The sequence below is a fragment of the Haliaeetus leucocephalus genome, unplaced genomic scaffold (genome assembly GCF_000737465.1).
Source record: "Haliaeetus leucocephalus isolate CR32 unplaced genomic scaffold, Haliaeetus_leucocephalus-4.0 Scaffold295, whole genome shotgun sequence".
Taxonomy (NCBI): Eukaryota; Metazoa; Chordata; class Aves; order Accipitriformes; family Accipitridae; genus Haliaeetus; species Haliaeetus leucocephalus.
Window position 1 is genome coordinate 2,669,848 of NW_010972731.1, and position 20,235 is coordinate 2,690,082.

Below are 20,235 nucleotides of genomic sequence, written 5' to 3' on the forward strand. Positions count from 1 at the left end.
GGGAAGGCAAGCAAGAAGGGTTTTTTTGTCATGTAATGCACCGTTGCTGTTCTCAGTACTTGGTTGTTACTAATTGCTTGCCTTCTAGATTTTTAAAAAGAGTTTACATAAACACTTCTCTATTTCCATGTCTTTCTCAATTTGCCTTAGTGAGAACATGTTGTTTTGCTATCTACTACGCTTTATAAGGACAGCTTGACTGTGGAGAAATATGTTTAACATTCTAGGAAATACTGGATTCCCTTGCTGAGCTCTACTCTTTGTTACAAGAAGAGGATATGTGGGCTGGACTATGGCAGAAACGCTGTAAATTCCCAGAGACAGCAACAGCTATTGCCTATGAGCAACATGGCTTTTTTGAACAGGTACACTCTGATATTAGAAACAATTTGAGTAGTTCTACTGTCAGGATCAGTATTCTGGTCAGCAAGAAAATATTCTGAATATTAATAAACAACTTCAGTCTTCTAATATCGAAAGTGCCACAACTTCTCTACTGACTAAAGTAGGAGTTTGAGGCCATGTAATACCTAGATAAGGTGAGATTTTTGAGCACATCCACCAGTTTTTCATGAGATTTGTAAAGCTGCCAAGTAATGACTATATTCAGGAATGAGTTCACACACTTTTTTTTTTTTTAAACTTAGAAATTATAGAAGTTTTTTTATCACTTTTTTTAAAAAGAAAAGAATGTTGAGTTAATGTGTATATAGCAGATGGAAAAATAAAATGGTTTGAATTTTATTTAGGCACAAGAAACTTATGAAAAAGCAATGGAAAAGGCTAAAAAAGAGCACGAAAGGAACAATGCTTCCCCTTCAATCTTTCCTGAGTATCAGCTCTGGGAAGACCATTGGATTCGGTGAGACTTTAAAGCTGATATAGAAAAGTATTTTTACCCTTCAATAGAAGTAAAATACCCTGCTGGTTTAAAGCATTAGTTACGAGAATAAACTTAGCTCAGGACTTAGCTCAGATATAGGGGAAACTTAAGGGAATTAAAAAAGCTACTTTTTACTCCCTTAACAGACCCTCAGAAGTGATATGCCTGAAGTGTTGTAAAAATGTAATTTGCTATTGGTGGAAACAGACTGGAGCTAAAATTTGTTTTTCCTATTTAAAATGGTTGTTCTGGGAGACACAAAATGCAGCTCTTCCCTGTTCACAGATTTTTATATTATAATTGGTAATAAATAAATTAAAAAAAAAAATCTTCCCATCTGGATAAAACTTTTGCAGTGATAGCAAAGCTGTTCATAGACAAACAAATATGCAGATAATAGTCTGATACACAACATCTATAGTCACTTTTACTGAAGTTTTTTTTTTTGATAACCAGACTGACAATGCTTTTGATTTCCTTAGTTGCTCAAAAGAATTGAACCAATGGGAACCTTTGACAGAATATGGGCAGTCAAAAGGCCATATAAATCCTTACCTAGTACTAGAATGTGCATGGAGGGTCTCAAACTGGACTGCTATGAAGGAGGCTCTGGTGCAGGTGAGTGAGGGCTTTTAATGCTAATGTTTAGTTTCTTTCTTCATTTTACTGATTACATTTCTAACAAGTCAGCATTACAGTTCATTTCACAGAAAGAGTGAACTGTTCTTTGGAAGTTTTCTTGATGTCCCAGCACACAGCTGGTTATTTTGGCAATTGAAGCATGCCATTTCAACAGACAAACTTGGTTCACTTTTCGATCTGTTTATAAAGCTGTACTAAGTAAGAAATTGAGCCAGGGCAGGTGAAAGACAGCGTGCATGGTAATGAGTCATTAAAAAGCAACAAATGCTTGGCACAGGAGTGTGTGCCAGCAGGGGTATGTGGAGAAACTTAAAATGGGACCCTTGCAACTATATGATATTTAAATAATACAATACTAGGGAGGGATATTTTTTGTATTTTACACCTTTACAGGAACAAATGTTGCTTTTGTGAAAGGGAATGAAAATACACCTATTACCATCTCCCTGTCTGTGGGCAACATAACTATGCTTCCAGGTGTAAAAGTGCAAAAGACTGTTGTCTCTGTTGTTTTTGTTTGTTTTGGCACTTGAAAGGCAAAGCCAAAGTGTTCCCAACTTTTACTGCCCAAACTTAAAACTGCGAAACACAATTTATTCTGTTCATCATCACTGTGCATGAAAGGGGATTAAAACATTTATGAAAATGTTTTAGTGAAATGAGGGTCAGGGACTTGTCAGCTAAATGTGGTTTACATTAAATACCTTAGCGTATCTGAGGAATATTTGTAAGACTGTGTTTCAGGAACCTTGTTAAAAAAAATCCCTGAAAAAGCAACACATGAAATCTCAGTTTCAGTGTTGATTGGTTGGTGAGGCTTGTGTACACAGCAGATTATACCAGCAGTTACTGTTTTAATGAAGACGGTGACGAATTTGAAGTTGTTTATATGTGGTGGGAAATGTACTGGCACATGCTGTTTTTTTCGTTTCTTAGATTTTATAGCCTTGCTTAGCAGAGGTATAATAGAAGGTTTGTTGTTCTTTCAGTAGCAATGTTTTTCTCTACTATCTGTCTGGGAATTGCCTCCTGTATCTGTATTCTTTTGCTTTCTTTTTAATTTTAACTCAAATACTTTATTACTGCAAATTAACTGCTGGATTTCTAACTTTATTCTCATTTTGAGTCTACTTTAGTCCCATTTAAAATAAGGCTCATTTGATTTTGCAATGTATCCATTACATATAATTTTAAAATATCTTGGGAGCATCAGAGGTTGGAGCCAGTGTGGTCAAGACTGCAAAGTGGAGATCTAATGAGAAAGGAGGGACAAGATGATCAGGTAACGAACCTCGGGCAATGAGCCCGAGATTGGGAAGCAATGAGAAGCACATAAGGTGAGGGTGAAGGAGGCCGGAGGAGTATAAATATGACTAGGAGTGGCAGGGATAACTGGGTAAATAGACTGAAGCAAGAAGTTGAAGAAAGTGATTTCTTTCTCAAAAGTGTAAAGGACTTGGTAAAACTAGCAGAGAGGAGAGAGGCATTGAATTAAATGTTGCAGGGTGCATCAATGAGACTGGCTGTGCAGGAGACAGGATTTGAGTTGATGGACAGGGAAAGAGATGGGGATTGGACTTGAACAAGGATCGCTGGGATTACAGAAAGGGATAGGTTACTTCTGGGGGAAAAAATACTTTCATTCTGCAAAAATAGGTTTATAAAGTAAATAGAATCATAATGCATAAGCACAAGGGCACACTTAACTTTTAGATGATCGACTTTCAAATGTGTTCCCCAAACAATTTTTTGTGTGTATAATCTTTATACTAGGAAGTATACAAGTAAAATTACTGAGACCACTTAAAAGAAAGAGTAGGATATTGTGAAGTGACACTTGTTTAAAACTACAACCTTTACTGAAAAAAAGAAATAAGGCTAAAAAGTACTTTTATCTGCTTTCCAATTGTGACAATTTGTGGTAAGTTTTGTGCTAGAAGTAAAGATCATAATAATTGTACAGATTTCTAGATTATAATTTTTTTATGACGGAGAGTGCTGAGGCACTCTTAGTAGTTGTTGTTTCCTGTAAGTTCATTATTGGATGTTCTGTGGAATCAGGAAACTTTAGTTTGGAATTTTCTGATGTTCCAAGGTTTTCTCAGAAGCTTAATGCATTGATTATTATACTTTTATAGTTTAATGTAAAGTTTACAGAACCATAAAATAGTTAGAGTTGGAAGGGACTTCCAGAGGTCATCTGGTCCAATGCTTCATTCAGAGCAGGGCCCAGGTAGATCAGATTGCCTTGTCTAGTAGAGTTTTAGTATCTCTAAAAACTGAGATGCCACAGCCTTTCTGGATATATTCTTCATCTGAAGTAGCATAGATGTTGTTTTAGAAACCAGTGCAGTACTTAGCTTCTGTTGTTAGAAACCAAGGAACTTGTGTATGGTAAGTGAGGTAGTTACCATCTTCATTTGGTAACGGGTAATATGTATTGTTTGTACTTTCCTGCTATTGACCTTCCTGATTCATTATGGAGTTCATTATTGTGTTCTGCTTGTAATTCATTTTGCTGAACAGCATGCACTTGTAAAACATTTAACCTTCTCTTTGTCCTTTCCTGGGTTTCACTCATGAGACTGTGTATTCTGTGCTATCCATGTGCCTGATGAATGAATGCTCCGTAAAGTTTTGGCTGTTACAGAACAGTTTGAAGGTGGGGGGCACACTATGTACAGAAAATAACGCTTTGAAAGATTTAAATCTGGAAGATCTTTTTTCCTTCCAAGTGTTCATAAACACTTTTTTTGCGTGTGTGTGTGAATAAAGTTTAAATGGTTAGGGAAACATGCTGTAAATGAACCCCCCATTTTCTGAAAAGGTGCAACAGAAAATACATAGGTAGACGTTGTTATCTGAGAGCAAATTTTTTATGAGTTCTTCCATATGCAAAAAGCTGGCCATATTTAGGTAACTTACTTCCTCTTTATCCTCTCTTAGACATCTTCTTTCCAACTATTTTAAGAACCATCCCATGTGAATAAGCTGGTGGTTATTGTTCTTGAGGTTGCTGTAAAATGTCAGGCTGTACAGCCATCTCGGGCTTCTTGGGGCAAATGAGAGAATTCTGTATTGGAGTCACCAGTAGATTTTTGTCTTTTTTGTGGTTGTGTGGTTTTTTTTTTTTTAACTTTGTATATGGTACCTATCACTCTTCTGTAGAAGATTGAAACTGTTTTCTTTTTTTTTTTTTTTTAAGGAAATATACCCTCTTTTCATAGTAGGTAGTTGTTAATCTGTGATTAGTTAATGTAGAAATATAAACCAGATGTAGAACTGAAATCTGAAAGGTGAGAATACTGCCCTAAATCACAAGTGGAATGGAGCTTGCTGATCTTCATTGCACTGTTGCTATATAGTGTAACATTACTGAAATTACTCTCCTAAGGATGCCACAGTTTGGAATAAGGGAGTGAATTACATATTTAAAATATAATTTTACAGACAAATCTCTGAGCAGAGCCTTAGGCAATGTTTTTTCATGTTGCAGAGAGAGAGCTGGAAGAATTAGTCCCTCACTTAATTGGGGTTTATTGTTTCAGCAGTACTGTTTAAGTTTGAACCAATACTTAGCAGTTAATAGTGTTACATGTCAAATTGACAGTTGACTGTCTAGTTGCATAATATTTGCAAAAGATAAAACCTGATTATGAAAAATGCTGAGCATCCTTTAATTCCAATATCTTGCAGGATTAAGTTCCTGTATACAAAAAAAACCTAAGAGCATGCTTCATTGTGACAACTTAGTCTCGCGTGGTAAATATGCCGAGTTGCGTGTGTCTCTTACTTTCTTCAAAATCAGACTGAATATTACATTTTTAAAATGTAGTATGGTATTCTTCTGTAACACTTTCTCTTGTCAGAAGGGAAAATAGGTGGATGCAATCAGTATGTTTTGCTTTAAAGGCTGAACTATGAAACAGTAAAAGTTGTTTAATTAATTAAAGGTAGTGTTGTCTTTGATGGTACCTAAATTAAGGGTGTCCAACTATTGCAACATTTGAAATGGAATTTTTCAATATTTGTAGTCCTGATGGTTCAAATTGAATAGGTGTTTCTAAAGATGGATTTTATCATTTATCAGCCAAAGTGAAGCCCAATCTGTAAGTAGCAAGCTGCGTATGCTACAAAAAAATTATCTTATAGGTTATATTTACATTTTAATGAACTTCTTCTGTTCTTATGACAATTGGTATTTTGTGTCCTATTTAAGTATGCAACTTTAGTGGCTAATTATAGAAATACTATTATCTGAGAAACCTTTAAAGCCTAAAATAAGAACTCTATTGTACAGTATATTATAAACCTTGAGTTCAGACAGAATGAAATAGATCATGTCTGACAGGTTCTGGTTGTGGAGATTTGCAAGTTGAGTAGAAGTGACAACCACGAGTAACTGCTGATATGCTTTAGCTGCAGGTATATTAAATGAGATATTTTCAGTAATGAGACGTTTACTAAATGACAAAGGAGAAGATGCTGCTGAAGCCATAAATGGAGCTTTTGTGGCTCTACTCAGATGCTTGTAAAAGTGTCAGGACACGTTTGCATAGATATTAGGATGTGAAAGAATAATTGATTCTATGCTGCTATAGTTGCTACTCCAATTTTATTGATATTCTTTAATGTGGCTGTTTTTTATCAAGTTCCATGGTTGATTCACAAGAGAGGTCAGAAAGGATGGCAAATATGTATCAATTTTTGTAAATCTTTGTGAAACATTTTTAATAATCTACCTATTAAAGTTGAGCTATTAAAACAGCAAGTGGCCTTTGATAGGACCCAAGACTCATTTCCATTTGCTCACATTGCCATTGTGTTTAATGATCCAGTAGATAATGTAATAAAGAAAGAGATTATTTTCACTGTGTAAGTGTAAGGTTGCTACCTGGCAGTTTCTCTTTGCTGGCTCAGGCATAAAAGTCAGTTGAGGATAACAGAAATAACAATTGTAATGGTTAAGGTACAGTATATCAACAAGAAGATAATGCAGAAGGATTTCTGTGTTGCATATCAAACCATAAAGGGTTTGATGTAAAGCAGAAGAAAGAAGTGAAAAAGTTCTAGATTTAAGGCCTGCAGTGTCAGCTAGTGAGCATTGGTTAAGTGCAAGTTTACTGTAAAATACTCACAGAATTTAGCTGCTACACGATTCAAGTACTTTTCTGTTTTTAGTTGCCATATTTCTCCTGTTCCAGGATTTTAAGAAAATGGTTTAAAATTATTTTTCAATTAATTTAGCACTATGACCTGACTTCGCACCTGTACTCAGTAATTACTTTGACACAAATGGGAAGGTAAGTTGTGGATTAGTTAAAAAATTATTAACTGTTTATTCTCATAAACTTAGTAATGTCCTAGAGCAGGCAGTTAGGAAGTATAATGCTGGCAAATTGTGCTGACGTATAGGGATGGGATCCTTTTAAGTGAGAAGTTGACATTACTTGTTCTGGAGCCCCTGAAGCATTTCAGAGGTAGTATGTGTTATCTGCTGAGAAGCATCTTTTTTCTTTATACAGGGTGAATTGGTTTGCAGTGAGCTTCATACTCCTGTTGCAAGACTGCTTTCAGCTTGCTCAGCTGTCTCTGAGCTACACTACAGTTGTCAGTGTAAAAATACCCTAACAGCAGGTTGTATGCAGGCACTTCTACTCTTGTGCTGAATTTGCAATTTGTTTGCTAGCTTGTCCTTGCCAATAACCTTAAGAGAGCTGAAACTCCTCTAATGACAAAAATTTTGATATTTTAGTCTGATATTTTTAGAAAATGAGCTAATTTTTATAAAAAATTAAAACTGAGTGTTTGCTTAAGAAGGTGTTTATAAAAATAATTTTAAAAAGACTGCATTTGAGTATGAATTATCTTTGCTAGACTTTTTTCCATTTCGTTACCAGGTGGAGTTGAGTTGTCCAAAAGAGATGGCATGGAAAGTGAATATGTACAGAGGATACTTGGCAATCTGCCATCCGGAAGAGCAACAGCTTAACTTCATTGAGCGTCTGGTAGAGATGGCGAGTAGTTTAGCTATTCGAGAATGGCGAAGGCTTCCTCACGTAGTCTCGCATGTTCATACTCCCCTTCTCCAGGTAAGAATGAAAAGTTTTTATTGCCAGTTATTTTCCAGTAGCAGGTTTCAGAACTTTTCGTAACTGTGAGCATAAAATACTTTACCATATAGTACTGATTGGTTTTTCATAATGGTGTATTTTTGCTAAAAGTTGAAGAATATGCATCTCAATTTGGATTCCATTTAAAGTTTTTACAGTTTACCTGAATCTGTTCTCTTTGTGGCATACAGAGGTAGCTATTTAAAAATTGATCAGACAGTTCAACTTTCTTTGTGGACTAATGCATAATGCACTGCAGTACTTGGAGTTCTTGAATGTTCAGTGCGTTTTGAAGTGAGGTCTGTTTTGGGTGGGTATATTATTGCATTACATTATTCACAGAAGTGTTGGAATAACCTCCTAAGTGTTCTTTTCAGTTTAATGGGTTAAACGCGGTATGGAATTTTCTCAACTGTAATGTAATCCTATATTTTTTGGTTTTAAATATATTTTTTTTTTAATCGGGGCATTAACATTTAGCTTAGTAAGGGAAAAGTGTATTTAGAAATGCTGGTGTTCCTTTGAGGAGTAGCGTTCTCAACAGGCTGAGCAAGTTCTGAACATGCCTGTGGCTCAAGCGTTAAGGTCAAAGAACCAAAAACTGTAAAAGTCTGTTGTTAGTGAAGGACTTTTCAGGTGAGCACTACTACCTTTAGGAAAAATACTGAAGGTTCTGGCCAATGTAAGCCTTACCTTTTCTTTATCATTTCTACATTATATTGCTAAATGTTCTGATTTGCATCAGAGGAAGGAAGTAGGAAGGAATCTAGTCTTTTAAGTATATGATATTACTCATTGGAGAGGGATTTAGTTGTATACAAGTTCTGCTGAAAAGTAGAGTGCATTTTATTAGTTAAAATAATGTGTGTGCCTCAGAACTTCATGCATTGGTCTTCAGCTTTATTAGTTGTCCAGCTAGCTCATTTGGCAGGTTCTGTTCAACACTGCATTAAAATCTTGTAGTAATTTGTAAAAAGAATTCCCATGTTGAATCACATTGCTTCACAGACTGAGAGATGATGTGGGTTGTGAAGAGTGATCTCTGCTCCCCTCATCTAATCTGATGCCAGCTACAGGAAAGAAAACTTCTTTGGTCTGAGTGGAAGGCCATATTCAGTAATGCTCCTTGTCTACATGTGGGTGGGCATTGTCCAAATTTAGCTGTGCTGATTGAAAAGGTCACTGCTTCCAACTAATTGGTTAATTTTAATTCCAGTCTGTTGTGGAGTACTCATGTGAGTAGGTCAGCTGGAAGATTTGAGTCAGTGGTAACCTCTGTCAGGGGCCTTTTGCTGAACTGAGAAGGAATGGACTGCTTGAATCAGAACTGGATGGAGCCCTATGGCCTTACTAGTTTGTGATCTGAGAGAGATCTATATGCTTTCTGGACAAAAATAGACAAAGCAAGCATAAAGTTTTGAGACAAGCTTGCTCCTAAAGTAGGGGCAGAATTCTGGCAATGAAAGCAGTGAGCTGTCCTATCCAGAATGAAATGAGGGACAGCTAGTGAATTTGGGGTTACAAGAAATTTAAAAACAAACCAACCAACCCCCAAGACTTCCCCCCCCCAAAAAAAACCCCAACCAAACTTGCCAAAAGTTGAGTATTATCTAATCTTCAGTGGCTTAATTCTTTGTTAAAATAATTTAAAACAGGGAGGAAGTTTGTAGCTTGAATTTCATACCGTCCTGTAAAATTACGGCAGTATATTGCATGTGACTTTTAACAGAACTGATGTTCAAATTAACTCTTGCCTTCATGCTTGAATCCTTGACTTATAAAGGATGAGTGACTTTCCAGTTACTTAGAGGATGGGCAAAGCTAACACTTTTTATGCTATTTTTCTACTTACTTTTTTCTTAACTCTGTCATCCATTTCTAGGAGAAGGTAGAGCTTGTTGGCTGCTTCTGAATCCTGAAAACATTTTGCTCTCAAAAGGGAGCATACTATTTTCTGTTTCTCTAAAGGAGTATGCTTGGAATAACGAAAGTAAAAGATTACCTTTTCTTTCATCCTTGCTAAACAGGTTCTTAGTGCTTATTTAAGTGTGCCATATTTGAGCCTTCAAATCATTAAATATTACAAGGCAAAGAATGTACTGTTTTCCAGCATTTATTTAAACATAAACTTGTTTTAAGATGCTGTACACCAGGTACATCTTTATTTTTGCTGTGAGAAATCTTTTATTTTGTTCACACAGCATTGACAATTCAATTTCAAGACAAGATGTGTTTAAACCCTGTGTGTTTAGTCTTTCTCTTTGGCATACATGTTACTTGCAAATGGTCCACTTAGAAAATTAGGGAAAACCACTTGTTTCTTGTCCTGTCAGGAAGAGATCGTAAGAACTTGAGGCTGCTTTTTTCAGACCTCCAGAAATATTTTTGGGAAGCAGTTGGCACAACTTGCATAATATAGTATATGCAGTTTAATTATTATGTGAGATGAAATAACATGTTATACATGGTGAAAAATGCATGGCTTGTGTCCTTTGCAACTTTTACACATATTTCACCATAACAAAAATGGACTCCTGTTTCCTTTTGAAATGATGAAATGTCAACACCCTTTTGTTTTTCTCTTGGATTTAATTGTGTAAATAATTAGTTTTTCAACTGTAAGAGAAGAATTTTTGAGAGTAGATGTTACTGCCAAGTATAATCGAATGGAAGTAGGTGACTAAAACTCATCTTTAAAAAAAAAAAACGGATTTGGCCTTGAGGTGCTTCCAGAAGCTTCTTGAAAATGAACCTTGTGTCCTCTGATTTGTATTGTACAGCTGCAGCCAGAGTATTCAAGTGGGGCTGGAGCAGGATTGTGTTCAGTTTGTCATGCAGTATGTGATCTGGACAAAACATGCCATTCGTTTGTCATTTAGGCTCAGCGTGTCCCTGTTTAGGTGTCCTGATAAACATGTACCTGACAAAGATTAGCTCTTGTTACTGTTGAGGGAACCTTTCGTCTCCAGGGGAGAAATTCTGGAATATCTCAGTGCAACACAATCTGAAATTTCATAACAGGGATGCATTTCTTGATGGACCATTGCTCAGAGAACTATGAATGAACCTTACATGTAGAAATGCAGAGGACCTTGCTTTCTGGGTTCTGTTTGATATAGCGTTTTCTGTAATTCTGTTTAAGATCAGTAGTTTCACCCTGTGTGTCATGCCCAGTGTGATTTGTAAGTAACTAAATCTGCATGATCTAAGTAAGGTACCTCTGCTAAAATGACTGTACTTGTGGGTAGAGCTTACACAGCAGCCCATACCTTTGAATTTTTATAGTATAAGTTGATGCATCAGATCAAGTGAATCAGTATGGAAGTGTTCTCCATATTGAGAGGAAGTTGTCAAGTAAATAGATGCAATGCTTCATTTGTTTGAGCTGATACAATACCACTAGAAGGCTTGATGAAATTAATTCCTTCTTGCTAAGTTTTCACTGATATTCACGTTTTTCCTCCCCTAAGAATGGCAATATCTGCAGCATGAAATGATTAGTATTGCTAAATAAAGTATTTAAATGCTTTCAGATATCAATTAAAACAAGCTTTTAAAGTAATCTAATATGTATATATCCTTCATGAAGAAATGATAAATCAGTCAGTGACTGACAGAGGTGCAAATGCAGCCATGAATTTGCACTGCAGTAATTACTTTTTCTTAATATCAGATAGTATGTGATTAAATACCTGTGAGAAAATTAAATTTACGTGATGAATGAGTGTAGGATGAAGGTTAAGCTATTGTGAGAGCTGATACTGAGATGATTGTAGGAAAATATTACTTTGTTTAATTTATTTTGTTTCAAGAGATTTCACTCTGTAAATTTGGACTGCTTTTTTTTTTTTTTCCAAATAGTTATCTTATTTGGTTGATTAACAATGAATACAACTGTTATCTGCCAAGTAGTAGCTTGGAGAATACTACATTGGTTTTATTGTACTACAGGTAATTAAATTCCGTTAAAGTTTGTGGGCCTTTTCTTTAGGTTGTTGAAGTTTCAACAAAATGTCCGCTGCCTTTACTAGGTTTGAGACTACTGCCATCTTCTGTTTGTTCCTCTCATTAATTTGAAGATAGTAGATGTCCGTGAAAAACCGTTCTAAACTTAAGTAACTTCTCAAAGCTAAGGTCTTCGCAGAATATCTTGAAGTAACACCTTCAGTAGCATGTAGATAGTATTTCTGTACGTTCAAGTTTCTACCAAGAAGTCCAATCATGACCAGGGAACTTAGGCTAGTAAGTTCTGTTGAAAGTTTTGGGTTTTAATTCATGGAAGTTCTGTTAGAAGTTTCTTTAAGGTCACTATTTTTACTTGATCCTTGTTTTTAGCACACTGTATATATATATTTACTTGTGCTTTTCTATGATTAGGGTCGATGTAGTAAGTTCAAACCTGTATCCTACAGTTTAATTCTAACCTGTGGTTTTATTTAGATGTGTGTGGGGAAAAAGGTTGGGGGTGAAGAAAGTGTGGGGTTTTTGTGGTTTTTTGTGTGTGGTTTTTTTTTTTTTTTTTTTAAGAAAAAAGTGCTTCTTAAAAGCAAGACATTACCATTTGAGGGATAATTTGTGCCAAGCATTTGCATTTAAAATAAAAGAAAGGATGAGGGTATCTTTATCTTAATAGTTTAAAGGAAAAACATGTCATAGTTGCCCAAAGTTAAACCTGGCAAGCAAACCCATAGTATTATAGGAAGAACACATTGAGTATAGATCAGTAATGTCTTTTTGCAACCAAATAATGTTAGGGCATTCAGATTTTGTCAGAATGAGGTGTGCATGAAATAAACTGCTTGATACTTGTACTCCATCCCTGGAGAAGAGGGGAGTGTGAATTTATTCAGGGATGTTTTGCAAGCATGTAAGACAGTACTTTATGGCACCTTTATTTATTTTTTAGTAAACAAACATTATTTTAAGACTAGTGACCCATTGGTATAAATTCAGTGGATGAATTCAATGTTTCAGTCAGTGACTAAAGTGTTGAATGAATCTCGGATTTATTTTTTTTTTTTTTTTTGCTATTTTGTTAATGATTGGATTGGTTAAAGGTCATTTATGCAACTAATAGTCAGCTCCCTTAAAACAGCATATTTTCATCTTTACTTGATCATTTAAAGGTGGCATCATTCATGGACACCTTTTTCTAACAATGAAATTGGCCAGCTTATTGTACTAACCTTTATGATATTTATATTGTTTAATGTTTTCTAGGCAGCACAGCAAATAATTGAACTTCAAGAAGCAGCCCAAATAAATGCAGGATTGCAACCAACTAATCTGGGGAGGAACAACAGCTTACATGATATGAAGACTGTTGTAAAGACTTGGAGGAACAGGTTACCTATTGTGTCAGATGATTTATCCCACTGGAGCAGCATTTTCATGTGGAGACAACATCATTACCAGGGTAAAACTGCCTGGTCCAGCATGCATTCATCATGTAATTTTCCAGACAACACATTGTTTGAAATAAGTTCTTTGTATTTTTTTTTTTTTTATTTAAACATACAGGAATGTTGTTGATTTTGACAAGTGGTTTTTTTATTCAATTTCCATTTAAGTGTGTCATTATCTTAAGTCATTATTTCATATATATTGCTGTGTAAGGTACTGATGTATATATATAATGTTATTTATGATGACAAACATTTCACGTTTTATTTCTAGCCATTGTAACTGCATATGAAAATAGTTCTCAGCATGATCCTAGTTCCAATAACGCTATGTTGGGAGTTCATGCTTCTGCATCGGCAATTATCCAGTATGGAAAGATAGCTCGAAAACAAGGGCTGGTCAACGTAGCTCTGGATATACTGAGTCGCATTCATACAATTCCAACTGTGCCCATTGTGGACTGCTTTCAGAAGATTCGCCAGCAAGTTAAATGTTATCTTCAGCTGGCTGGAGTCATGGGCAAAAATGAATGTATGCAGGTACAGTAGCTTTATCTCTGAAGTTGTTGCTGGAACTTGGAGGGATTACAAGGGCCATCAGATACATTGATTTAAATAAACTGCCTATATACAGAACAGGGTCTGAATTTTGTTGGCTGTGTTATTCCATGCATAGAGTGTTGCTTTAAGTAATGCTGCTAGTCAAAAGCAGTTATTATCCTCTTTGAACTGAATACTTTGAATATATTAAAAATTATCAGAATGAAAAGTAAAGTGGAAGTATGTTTTTTTAAATCTTACAAGATAGAAAAATGGGAGGGACTTAGAAAGTGATATTATTTGCAATAGGAAGAAACAACACTATTGCAAGACTAACTGAAGCTCTAAGTCAGTTTTGAGTTTCTGACTCATGAGTGATGGATGCTGGCAAACTGAAGTAAAATTGTATGTGTTAAAAGGAAAGGAAAAAAATGTGATTGTAGGCAAAACCCACTGACATATGATTAAAAGGTCAGCAAACTGGGACTTTATAAAAATAATGTAATATAACATAATAGAAATAATAATAATATAAAAACCCCCAAGGTAACCCATCACCTGATGAATGCTGTCTATACTATCTAATAGTTTTGCGTAGGCCAGTGGAAACTTAAAATTGTTGTCAGTCCAGATTTTTTTTAAAAAAAATTAAATACTAGAAACTCGTGCTATTTAAATTTCAAGAGAGTATTTTGGCTGTTGGTTTATGGCACTTTCATCTTAATAAAACCTTCAATTTTAGAAGGCTTTTCTCACTAAGGCATATTTAACAGGGTCTCGAAGTTATTGAATCAACCAATCTGAAGTACTTCACCAAGGAGATGACTGCTGAGTTTTATGCATTGAAGGGAATGTTCTTGGCACAGATTAACAAGTAAGTATGTTGGCTGGAAGAGGAACTAGCACACATCTGAGAAAAATGCAGCTGAAGTATTTCAACACAGTATTTGAGCAGTAAAGTTGTTCCATATGTGTATACCAGCCTAAAATTTGTCAAAACTGTATAAGAAAGTAAAAGTATACATGAGAGTTCCTTTGAAATTTGAAGATGTAATGGTTGGTCATATTTCTAAGTATTGTAGGAAAGAACTAGTTAAAGCAAACATTGCACCATTTCTTTTTTAAAAAGTTTTGTATTCCAAGGGGTGAGATGGGAAGAGGCAGGGAGAATAGGTTTGTCCAAAGCTTTGCAGCTTAAGTTTTTGGTTCCACCCCCCACCCCCCCACCCCTTCCCCTGTTCTGTGAATACTTAGACAAACTTATGTCTAACTGACATCTTAGTATAGTTGATGAAAGGAGGTCGCTTTAATTATGTTCTTAATGTAAATATCACACATAAAACCAGGGGAAAAAAAAGTTTAGTCTATAAGCTTACAGCTACTTAAACAAAACTAGTCTACATCTTTGTTTCTCTTATTTCTGTTTCATTGTCATTGTATATGTCCCATTAATAGCTGCAACTGGTCAAGGCACAAGAAAATGTGTGGTGGTATAGTTCAGAGTGCTTTGTTAAATCTGCTGTGTGATGCAATATGGAAATGCAACACTCATTTCAGATAATTCAATTGAAAAGACTAATGTAGTGTGCATGGGAGACATCTTGTATTGCAGTAATTAAACACCTAGGTGCAAGCCTTGCTTTCATGCGACTACTTTTGTAATATTTTTGCTTTATGCTGACAGGCATCTTACTATTTTGAGGGAGATCTTTCTTTAATTCAGTAAACAAATATCTTAGCAGTCAAACTTCCTTCGGTGATGCCAAAAAACTGCTTCAGATTTCAACAGCTTTTAGTATGCAGGGTATTTAATGGCAGTATTGCTACATGTTACATACGGGTGGAATAATTCCTTTACCACTACATTGTGGACACTTACAGAATGAAATCCATCAGGTTTTAAGCTGTACACTGCAACCTCACATAGCAATTTAAGTCAGGAAATGATGAATATCTTCTTGTGTAGATACAAGAGAGAATTTTAAATAGGCAGAATGCAATTACTTTGATGGAACGTGCAGTGGGGCTTTTTTTATGGCCGTAAGTGAGCTTAGTTTCAGCTGAGGTGTAAAGAGAAGAAAGTGTACCTCCCCCCATCTTTTCTAATTTTTTTTAAATTCACACAGATAAAGTAAAAGGCAGCTAAACTGTCTCTATTTGTTCTTTCAGGGTAGAATGGATAAAGGTTTCAGTTTAAAACATGGTTCTGATGTACTTACAGTTTCTTAATCTTACCAAAAAACATACAGGCATTTTAGCACCGCAGTTGAGGTCAGGAATTTATGAAGGTTACAGTTAGGAACAATGGCAGTGTTGAACCTGAGAATGTGTGACTACTGATTACCTGTGTGTCAACTAAACTGGAAGTTAAAGGTCACCTCTGCTCTTGCATCTCCCTGTGCTGCCCATTTGCTGAGCAAGGTGATAGAAACCATTTTTAAAAAGTCATCTCAGGTGTCAAGAATGATGGATTGTAGAGAAGGAGAAAAGAAAACCGACTGAAAAGTCCTCTTTTTATAAAGGAGAGGTAGTGATACAAAGCCATCTATCAGGCTGCTGCTGTGGTAGTTCACTTCAAAACCTCAATCTAGGGTGCAGAAAGCCTCTGAAAGCAAGTAACATATTAATGTAACATAGAAACTTTGACAGACAAAGTTGCTTTCCTTTTTATAGTTTTGCTTCAATAGCTTGTCATTTTAATTTATCACTGTAATCCTCCAAGCTGATATTTTTAGATAAAAAATACTTTACAGTTAATTTTAAAAAATTAGTCACACAAGCATTATGTTACTTTTTTATGGTTTATTTCCACGCTTATTCTGTAAAGGAGAAGTGAGGCACTTTCTATTAATAAGGAATCTTGCAGTGCTTTAAAAGTGTCTTTATTTCAGTAAAGTGTATGTGAGTTTTCTCTTCCTTTATTTTTATGCCTGAAAAGTTACATAGATTCAGGGGCTGTATATATATTGGGATGAATCATGCCAAATCTTGGAATAGGAATACTTGAGGAAACCTGGAGAAGACTTCAGAAGTATCAAACAAATAATCTTGTGGTTACCAAGAACTGTGTGATTAACCTTCATATTCCTTCACTTCTCCAGTTGTAAAATAAACTTTTAAAGCTGTGGGGATGACTAACTGACTTTTTCCAGATAATGTTGATTGTAAGTTTTTTCATGACTTTGGTGGGAGAACAGTTAAGTAAGGTGTAGTCCTCCAAAAGATAGCTAATATGACATCTTCCCAATGTTGCTTTTTCTTACTGCCTTTTTTGATTAGCAGAGAAGGACTTTTTAATGCATTTGCTTCTGTTCTTCTTGTGTTATCATTTGTTCTTCTTTCTTGCAGTAACATTGCTTGGGTTGCAACTGCAGTGCACTGAAGTTGTTTGTTTTTTCAGGGAGTATCTGGAGATCTTAGACACTTACATAATTGTTCCCATTATGAAGCATTTACTTTCGTAGGTGCTGAACTTTAAGACAAAACAGTCATCAGGGACCTTACTAGAGAACTTAATGTAAAAATATCATTAAGAAAGTAATTGAGTACCCTATCAGAAATCTGTCTCTTACATAATTTAGTAACTTTTTGTTAGTATAAAACTAATGTTCTTACTTGCCACAATGCAGGTCTGAAGAAGCAAACAAAGCTTTTTCTGCAGCTGTGCAAATGCATGATGTACTAGTGAAAGCATGGGCGATGTGGGGTGATTACCTGGAGAATATCTTTGTGAAAGAACGTCAGCTTCACCTGGGTGTGTCTGCCATTACTTGCTACCTGCATGCATGTCGTCATCAGAATGAGAGCAAATCAAGAAAATACTTGGCAAAGGTAAGATCTAGATGTTTAAAAAAGAATTGGAGCTCCACTCCTTCAGAAAAGGCTGGATAATGTTCAATGCCCAAATTCATGCAATTGGAGAAATATCAGTTACTGATGGAAAGCTTTAATTTAGGTGGAAAGTCTGCATGTGATTGCTGTTGAGTCACTGCATGTAACTCAACTTGGGTTTTTCTACCTCATTGGGATATCTGGAGTTTTCTTTAGGTATGGAACCTTTTTATGGGAGAAAGGGTAAAAATCACACCCAGCATGTCTACTATATAATGCAGTGAAATAGCTGCAGAAAGGCATCCTTTGGTCCTTTAAAAAGTAACATAATTTGATGTCTGTTTATCATTACTATGGATAATTCATATTAACTTTTACCTCAGTGTTGCATTTTATTCCAAATAAGCCTTTTCTGTAAATTTTTACTCTAATTCAACAAGATTTCAGCCAAAAAAAGCTCTTTGTAGTATGTATTTCTTAGTTTGGGCATATTTACTTTAATCTCTCTCATGAAGAAAATTTAAAAAATGATAGCAGACTGTGGAGGACAATCTGAAACATGAAACAAACACAGAAAATATTTTTTTAAATTAAAAGGTGGCCTCGATAGCACTCTGAAGTTTGTTATTCTCCCTGTCTGGTTGCGTAACTGTGAGTGATTTTTAGTCAGTGCTTAATATATTTGCATTTAAATTAAACTGTAGAAAAAGTATTAGGGGTGGACAGTTAAAATAATTAAAAACACTCAAAGAAATACTCTCAAGCTCTTGCATCAAAGTTAATTTATCTGAATAGCATATTTTAGGTTGTACAAATATGCCTCATTTTCCACCCTCCCTCCTTCCCCCAACAAAAACCCCAAAGAATTTGTGGAATGCAGTCATGTTCATTTGCTTTTTCTGTCTTGTTTCATAGCAAGTAGTACACTTACGTTTATTTTTTACATCCTTTAAATATTATTTCTAAGGGAAAAAATGACATTGGCCAGGCATAATGAATGTAAGTTCTTGTGTCTGAGGCAACTTTAACACTTAGAAGGACTCCGTTATCATATTAATAAGATATCTGGTGGTGTTTTGTGCATCATAATGATTGATGTGTCTTGAATTTAAGGGCTGAGATGTCCTCTTGAAATTCTCTTTTAGGTTCTTTGGCTACTGAGTTTTGATGATGATAAGAACACCTTAGCAGATGCAGTAGACAAGTACTGTATTGGTGTCCCACCCATTCAGTGGTTGGCCTGGATTCCACAGCTGTTGACATGCCTGGTTGGCTCAGAGGGCAAACTCCTTCTGAACCTTATTAGTCAGGTATAGAAGATAATCACATTATTGTCTGTAATCTTTGTTTTCAAGATGAGATACAAATATTTTTCAAAGCAAATTAAGAAAATGCCAAGCTTTAAAAATGCTATTTTTTTTGCAACTGTTGATGAGTTAAAAAATGGTAATTTCTCTCTATAAGTAGAGTATTTTAAATTTCAAAGTGAGTGTTACTTAATGAGATTAAATCCAGTGAAATTGCATGCCATGTGTGCATGAGACATTATAGCTTTCCCTCTGGAATTCTATTTATTACATTTTTGTGAACATTATAGAACGCATTTAGAAATAGTTAATGCTTGTAATGTAGGAGCAGGGATGAAGAGTTGTTAGCTTTAGTGACTAAAGGGCAAATTATTTCATTAGTGCTTTGTTTTTTATTAGACTTGATTTTAAAAAACAAGACTCTGTCTGTCACCATCAGAAATCTTACCAGGGCTTTATAAATTTTCACTTGAAGTTTAGCATGACAAATGATTAGACAAATAAGGATAAGGTTTAAGGAGTTAGATGAAGAAACTGACTTCCTGGATTTGTACCTCTGAAGTGACAGATATGAGTTTTGATTAATTGTGCTTTGGGATTTTACTGCCTATTGCTGTTCGCTCTGAAGCAGAATCTAAGAATAGAACATATACCTGTATCTCGGTATAAAGTTGGTTTAAACATGTCTGTAGACTAAGGGAGAATAAGTGACATCTTTCTGTTAATGTGTTTTTAGATACTGTTTTGTTTCTGTTCAGTGCAAACAGGGTTCAAACGTTTTCAGAGATGTTAACTGTTCATGGTCTAACTTCAGCTCTCTTTTAGCATGTGCACAAGCTGGAAACATTTTGATGTTTGTTCATTCAGGTTAATGTAAAACAATTGTGAAGTCCTATTACTGTACAGGTGAACTTACGAAGCTCTCATGGTAGCCTGTACCCCAGGCCACTTCTGTCTGTAGTGCTCTGCTGTTTCTTGAAAACTGGCACAGGGCAGCTGTTGTGCTGAATTCCTCACAGTATTCTTTTTCTTTCCTTCCCTCCACTCCTGATTTTTGAGATACGGACTTCGTGATCCATATGGGTCCCTTCCAAGTTGGGATGTTCTATGATATCCAGCTGCTTTTACACTATCCCCTATCTTTGCTCTTTCAAAACTCTGGGAATGTATATTTTTGTACAGAGAGAATATGTCCATGTGTGTTTGCATGTGCATTGATACTTGTGTACATAAATCTAGATAAATATGTGCATGCATATGTATACATATGTTTCCTTCTCTCTCTCCGTAAAATTAAAATGAAACTCTGAAGAGACCTTGCACCCAAACAGCTTAAGAAAGCAGAGTAGCTAAGGCAAAAGTTCTGATACATGTGGCTTGGTATTGTCTTGCAATACCAATGTGCTCAGCTGTCTTCTAACAGCAGACAGAAAAAATTATTTCAATGAGTTGTAGACACTTTTTATTTGTTGAGATATGTCTAAAATTTTTAGAAATGAGTGCTTACTTGGAAGTCT

The 20,235-nt window shown here is 35.5% G+C and overlaps 1 protein-coding gene across 6 annotated transcripts in view; it reads left to right on the top strand.

Moving 5' to 3' along the window:
• Positions 1 to 20,235, top strand: part of TRRAP (transformation/transcription domain-associated protein) — a 102,524-nt gene that overhangs the window by 59,867 nt on the left and 22,422 nt on the right. For 4 of the 6 annotated variants that reach the window (XM_010570238.1, XM_010570242.1, XM_010570239.1 and 1 more), the window contains 9 exons: positions 228 to 365; positions 750 to 862; positions 1,366 to 1,501; positions 7,426 to 7,617; positions 12,859 to 13,087; positions 13,315 to 13,580; positions 14,354 to 14,454; positions 17,210 to 17,411; positions 18,557 to 18,721. In XM_010570238.1, coding sequence (XP_010568540.1) covers positions 228 to 365; positions 750 to 862; positions 1,366 to 1,501; positions 7,426 to 7,617; positions 12,859 to 13,087; positions 13,315 to 13,580; positions 14,354 to 14,454; positions 17,210 to 17,411; positions 18,557 to 18,721 — 1,542 coding nt within the window. The remainder of the gene's footprint in view (positions 1 to 227; positions 366 to 749; positions 863 to 1,365; positions 1,502 to 7,425; positions 7,618 to 12,858; positions 13,088 to 13,314; positions 13,581 to 14,353; positions 14,455 to 17,209; positions 17,412 to 18,556; positions 18,722 to 20,235) is intronic. The other 2 variants (XM_010570240.1, XM_010570241.1) reach the window with 1 other exon arrangement.